A 6,000-nucleotide genomic window follows, 5' to 3' on the forward strand; every position below is an offset into this window, starting at 1 on the left:
AACTCTCTGCTCTCAGCCTGCCTGTCCACATTGAACGGATACCCACCCCCCGCTGCCCTGTACTAGGATGAGGAGGGCTGTGAAGAAGCATATCTGTGCAAGCCAGTTTGGACACTGCAGATAATAAATGCCGATAGCTTGTATCAGTCAGAGTTCAGCCGGAGAAAGATGGCACACTCAAATGTGTAAAGTGAGGAGTGTTTAAAAAGGGGACCATTTAGAAAAGGCAGGAATAAGGAAACCAAAGGTGACAGTGAGTACAACAGGATGCCCCTCGGTGGGGAGCCATACCTCCGCTGGGTCTGAAGGGCCAGGGGGAGGAAGCAGTTCATGGGACCTAGAGACAGGGTTCCTGTGCAGATTTGGTCAAGACATGCAGACAATTCATAGTGACCTTGACACCACAGGGAGGGTGCCAGGGGAATAAATACTTCAACCTCATTCTCCTCCTTTCCTCCGTTCTCCCACTGGGGTTCCCCATCGACCAAACATAACCAGATGCCAGGGGACATTCCGCTGGCAATGGGAGATTCCATTCCAGGGAGGAAGGGGCAGACAGGGGTGGAGAGAGTAGATCCGGAGGGTCCAATGGAAGACACCTGGAACATTCCTTAAGTGTACCAGAAAATTAGAGTTTATAAGAAACTTCCATACAGCCATAGTCCTCACAACAACCCTGTGAGGTAGGCAGGGCAATGATTATGACCCCATTTCATAGCTGCAGACACTGAGGCTGATCTTGCTCAAGGTCATGGGACTCATCTTGAGATGTCCAGTGTCTGTACCTTCTTTGAGGGGCTCCTGTGGGAGGAAATGGCTTTGCTGAGCATCTAGCCCCTAGAGAAAGCTCCCAATCCAGAGAGTCCTGGGGATTTCTGGGAGCTCAGACAAGCTGACCCTGGGCCTCAGAAGACATCCGTGCGGAGCGGGAGAGGCTGATCCATGCTACTGATGAGGAGCTGGGGCTCTTGGTGCAGCGTGGAAGAGTCAGGCATCACCGAGGTTCTTGCACTATCCATAGTAATCTCCTCCTTTTCCTCCTGCTTCAGGTGCCTGAGAATCTCCTGTGACAGGGAGAAGCTGCTTCCCTCTGTAGATTCTGGAATGCGGGTGGGGAGTGGAGTGAGAACCTCGCACATTCCCACTCCAGCACACCCAGAGGACTTGCTGGGCAGATCCTTCAACCCTCCCTCCTCTCTCCTTCCTACTCTCCCTCCCCATCCAACTCATGGAGGTTAGAGTTTCATGGATTCCTGGAGAAGTGGTTTTAGAAATAGTGGAATTCTACCCTCTTGCTTTTAGAGATAATGCTTAGAGAAGGGCAGAGACCTGCCCAAGATCATACAGTGAAGGAGTGTCAGAGCTGAGGCTGCAGCACCTTAAGTGAGTCAGCTCTTAGTTCCTGGCCTGGGCTCTTTTGCTTCCTCTACTTCCCTAGATGGGGTGAGGAGCCCCTAGAGCCTACCTTTTCATGTTCCGCCCAACACCCATGGTCAAAGACCTTAGAGTAACCAAGTGTCCCAAGCTGGGGCGGTGGGCCTCTCTAGGGGAGGAAGGGGCAGGACTTGACTGCCTGACCACTTGGGAAGTTGCGGAGCATGATGCTGTCACTATCTCCTTTTGACCCCTGGGAGACCCCTGACTCCTCCCGCCCTCCAGACTATCATCAGTCCCTTACCCTGGTAGACAATGAGGCGACAGTTTTTCTGACACTCAGGGGCATCTGCCAGGATGTCCTCAAGCGTCCGGCAGAAGAGTTTGGCCTGCTCAAGCCGATCCTCCCGGCTAAAGCCAGCTCGGCTATCCTGGGACATGGCAAACAGGGTCTGCAAGGGGGTGGCATACTCCAGAACACAGGTGCCCACCTGGAGGAGGTGAGGGGAAGACCAGACTAAACTAGGGCAGACACACTGTGGACCCCAGTACCACCGCAGGGACCCCACTCCCTCAGTCTGTAGAGATGGAGTCCTGGGAGGTGCTGCCCTGATGGGGTTATGCTGTCCAGTTGGACTTTGCCTCTCACACCCCACTCCAAAAATCAGGGCCAGGACTGAGCTAAATTTACCCTTCACAGATCCTCTTCCTAAGATCCCAGGGCAAGGCCCCCTGAGCTAGGCTGTCAACTGCTCCAGCTTGAAATCCAGTCCGGGGGCCAGGCTCTGGGGTTCAACCCTGCACTGGGTCTCCCCACCCACCCAAGTGAAATCCATTGGATGTTCTCACAGCCTTCATCTAGGGCAGCTTTATGGTCAAAAACAGGGTATGGTCAGGTTGAAATTGTCCACTCTCTCCCTGGTTCTCTGAGCATCACTTTCATTATCTGTAAAGCAGAGGTCACAATAGTCCCTACCCCACAGAGTGATGGTGAGGGTTCAGAGGGTGGCCAGATGAAGCATCTAGAATAGCATACGGCATGCATAAGTGCTCCATAAATGTTACTTATCCTCATTCGGTGCTGAATCTTGATCGGCCCTGGGACTCATCAGGTAAACTGAGGCTCAGAGAAGGGCTGTGCATTTTTACCAGTGGTCGGTCACAGCCCAGAGTTCTGGGGGTCTGGGTCTGAGCCTTTCCAACAGGACCCACCTCCCTGCACACTCACCTGTCTCCCGTTCTCCAGAAGCTCATAGATGCTGTTGGTGTAAACCCGGCTCTTGATGCCGGCACGGTCAGCTTTCTGCAGGGGCAGCTCATGCAGGAAGCGAATGTTGGGGTCAACCACACTCAGGTCATCAGGCACCCCACAGTCCAACGGGAAGAGAATGTACAGCCGATGGCTTGCTGTGCCCTGTAGCATGTTGTTGTGCCGCTGATTGTAAGTGCGGATCCGGGCCGGAAGCTCTGAGGTAGAGAGGCCCAAGAAGACGTTCTCACAAACCCTGTCTCCCACCTGGGCCATTGGTCCCCTCAATGTGTAGGTTCTAGAGAAGTGAGAGTCCTGTCCGCTCATACTGCCTAGGAGGCCAGGAGGGGCAGTGCATCCAAGAACCCTCCCCTCCGCCTACTCCTACCACCACTCTCTCCCCTTACTTGTCCTTTGTCCAGATTTCTGTCAGCCCCACTCCTTCCTACCACGGCTTCCAGGGCTCTGAGAGGCAGGCAGAGCCCTGGAAGGTGACATTGCTGGCACCCCCAGGTGTGCAGAGTCAGACCTCCAGCGTGAGCCATTTTCCTGGCAAAAGCCCTGGTGTTCAGGGAAGGCAGCAATGAGATGTGGGAGAACCCAGGCCTTGGCTGGCAGGTCAGAGGAAGAGACACCACACAGAGACTCACAGGAGAGTGCTCAAGGGTCCAAGCTCTGCTCTCACTGTCCCCTCCCAGATCCTGTCTTCTCTCTCTAAGCTGTGCGACTTTGGACAAGTCACTTTATCTCTCGGAACCAAAATTTTCCTATCTCTTAAGTAAGAATAATGATTATCCCCTTCGTCACAGGGGCGGATGAAAAGAAAAATGCACGTGAAGGGCACACAGCAGGCAGTAAACAGGTATTGAAAGAATTCACAGGTGACCATGGACAAGTCACTTGGTATTCCTTCCTATAAACCAGAAACAATAACAACATCCTTCATGCCTACAGGATTGCTTTGGGAATCAAGTGATTTGTTAGATATGAAAATACTTTGAAAAATATACCAACTTCTGGAAACTATGTGTCTTAATGTCTATGTGTCTTGTAGATCTAGAAATGAGGACGTAGAGGGTGGCCCACCTGGCAGAATCAGCCGCAGGTACCCGATATAAAATGACCATGCCAGCCCATGGGCCACGTTGAAGTTCCTTTGTTCACAGACTGCAGAGACCTCAGCTGGGGCCAGGCTCTGTGGACAGCAGGGTGTGGTCAGGGGGCCTCCATGAAGGACAACTAGAGCTTTCCTCCTCCAAGAAGATTTCCCCGCCTATTGCTGATTTTCTCCCTTCTCTGCCATTGCTGACCCCGCTGTTCCAGGACATTACAGGTTTCACTCCAAGAACCAACCTCTAAACTAGTCCCACTCCCCGTACTGAGCTCAGAGCAGGTCATACTTCCTGCCATAGCCTCCACTTGGTCATGCCCCCCTACGTCCCTCTGTGTCACACCTGGAGGTCCAGGAGGTTGCTCAGTGCCTCTGAGAGGCTCAGGAGCGCAAGCATCCAGGTGAAGGGCAGGCCAGCTGGGTTTGGGAGGGAGGCGTTGAAATAGCAGGACAGCAGCAGCAGAGCCCCACAGCGGATGGGGCAGCCCAGGCAGGCCCGCACAGCCTTCCAGTAGCTGTCCTGGTACCTGCGGGTGAGAGCCAAACCCCAGGATCCAACTCAGCTAGAGACATTCTAGGAGGGGCAGGGCTGGGGGTCAAGGGAGTAGGACGTGCTGAGTGAGTGCCCAACCCCACGGGCACTGTCGGGACTCACCTGGAGTGGACGTGACATAGTTCCTCAGCCAGATGGCAGACTCCCTTGAGCAACAGTCCCAGCTGCAGGGAGGCCAGGTGGAGTGTCAGCCACTGGAGAATGTGTTCTGGCGGCTCACCTAAGTGCCAAAGGGCTGCCAGGCCGACACTCAGCAAAACAAAAGCTGCCTTCTTGGCCCTGTGACCCCTGGGCCGAGGGATGGACGGGTGCAAGCTGGAGTAGGCCATCTGTGGGTCCCAAGAATCCATGGCTATGCTCCTGTCCCTCTCCTTTCATCCCAGGATTGATGTCCTGGCTGGGCACCTCCTCCCAACTCTCCCTTTTCCTGATGCCCAGCCATAACCAGGGGCTGCTCTTGGAGACCCCCCTGGAGGACATGCTGGGGGTATAGCATCCCAGAGCTCCAGTCCAAGAGAGATTATTTGAAAACAGAACAGGTGGAGAAGTGGGCCTACACATATACACCCCACTCAACCCCAGGAAGACCACAGGGCAGTGAAGAAAGAAGGCAGCAACCCTTTCAGGCCCAGACCTATGAGGTGCCATCCACCTAGGGACCCTTGGGGGCCTGGGCTTCCCTCTCCCCAAAATCCACCTAGGAAGGCTCTTAGCAAAGTTGAAAACCTCAGTTCAGGGAGTGGGGGCGGGGCAGCCAGAAGGGGTCTCCAGGGTCTCAGCTTTGGAGCTTTGGCTGGGCTGCTCCTGATCCTACCTTCTACCTCCAGACGGAATGCTGTTTCTGGCAGTCCACAGGGAGAGAAGTCTCGGTGCAATGGCTCGCAGCGACTAAGGGCAGCCTCTCCAGGCGTAGCCTGAAAGTGGAAAGTTAAAAACAATTTGAAGCTTTCTCTACAACACTCCAGCCGTGGCATCTCAGACCACAGCTCAGTGCACTGGGGAGGAGGGTATTTCCTGGTCTCGAGGGAGGGAGGAAGAGCCCTCCTCCCAAGGCCCCGATGAGTCATCCGCAGTCCTGGGGGGTGTGGTTGGCAAAGCTTGTGAAGGCCCCCACTCCACTGCAGTTTGCTACCCCAAAGCCAAGCGTTCATAAATTCCCTCACATGCTCCTGAACCACAACCTAACACCAGCTCCCCTTAAGCTCCGCACAATTAAACGCATTCTACCAAGCCCCACGCAGCATTCCACACACGCAGCCTAAGGCATCCCGCGCTACACCAAGCTGCCCTGCCTGATTATTTTTATTCTGATTTCCAGACGAGATTCTCTTTTTCTGAAGACTGTGATATCCGAAGGGAGGCGGGGAGAATGAACAATTATTTCCTGTAACGCCAGCCTTTTGAGTAAAGAGCTTGGTAGGAGCAGAAAGCCAGCAGGGGAGAGTGTAGGATTTGGGCTCTTCACAGGAAGTGGTCACGCCTGTGACTTCTCGGAGAGAATCTGGTGGTTCCAGCCAAAAAGGAAGTTGCACGGGTAATAATAATAAATTATACGAGTTTTGTGTATATTATTTCACTTAATCAACTCAGCTACCCTGTCAGATAGTTATAATACTATCCCCATTTTACGGATGGGAAATCTGAGGGTCAGTGAGGTGAATTGACCTTCCCACGCTCCACAGATAGTAAATGAGGGAGTGATGGCTGGAAGTC

At 53.7% G+C, this 6,000-nt stretch overlaps 1 protein-coding gene across 6 annotated transcripts; it reads right to left on the reverse strand.

Moving 5' to 3' along the window:
• Positions 1 to 610: 610 nt before the first annotated feature.
• STING1 (stimulator of interferon response cGAMP interactor 1) lies at positions 611 to 5,734 on the reverse strand. Of its 6 annotated transcripts, none has more exons than XM_045183910.3 (8): positions 5,515 to 5,533; positions 5,102 to 5,201; positions 4,390 to 4,616; positions 4,078 to 4,261; positions 3,710 to 3,818; positions 2,603 to 2,841; positions 1,679 to 1,865; positions 611 to 1,099 (listed from the first exon to the last, which is right to left on the reverse strand). In XM_045183910.3, exons 3-8 carry the CDS (start codon positions 4,614 to 4,616, stop codon positions 906 to 908), a joined length of 1,140 nt encoding a protein of 379 aa, XP_045039845.1. In that variant the 5' UTR covers positions 5,102 to 5,201; positions 5,515 to 5,533; the 3' UTR covers positions 611 to 905. The 6 variants fall into 6 exon arrangements, with proteins under 6 accessions (XP_045039845.1, XP_045039844.1, XP_045039843.1 ...); XM_045183909.3 differs by lacking the exon at positions 5,515 to 5,533 and adding an exon at positions 5,580 to 5,734 and having other exon boundaries at positions 612 to 1,099; XM_045183908.3 differs by lacking the exon at positions 5,515 to 5,533 and having other exon boundaries at positions 612 to 801; positions 898 to 1,099; positions 4,390 to 4,522; positions 5,102 to 5,415.
• Between the last annotated feature and the right edge of the window lie 266 nt (positions 5,735 to 6,000).

Source organism: Desmodus rotundus, chromosome 10, assembly GCF_022682495.2.
Source record: "Desmodus rotundus isolate HL8 chromosome 10, HLdesRot8A.1, whole genome shotgun sequence".
Taxonomy (NCBI): Eukaryota; Metazoa; Chordata; class Mammalia; order Chiroptera; family Phyllostomidae; genus Desmodus; species Desmodus rotundus.

Bases quoted from the DNA above. Each gene is read 5' to 3' on its own strand.
- STING1 (XM_045183908.3), bottom strand. From the start codon at position 5,354: ATGACTCATCGGGGCCTTGGGAGGAGGGCTCTTCCTCCCTCCCTCGAG. The intron at 3,819-4,077 runs GTGTGACACAGA...TGCTGTCCACAG, and splicing joins GCAACCTCCTGGACCTCCAG to AGCCTGGCCCCAGCTGAGGT. The intron at 1,100-1,678 runs GTAAGGGACTGA...CCCGCATTCCAG, and splicing joins TCGCCTCATTGTCTACCAGG to AATCTACAGAGGGAAGCAGC.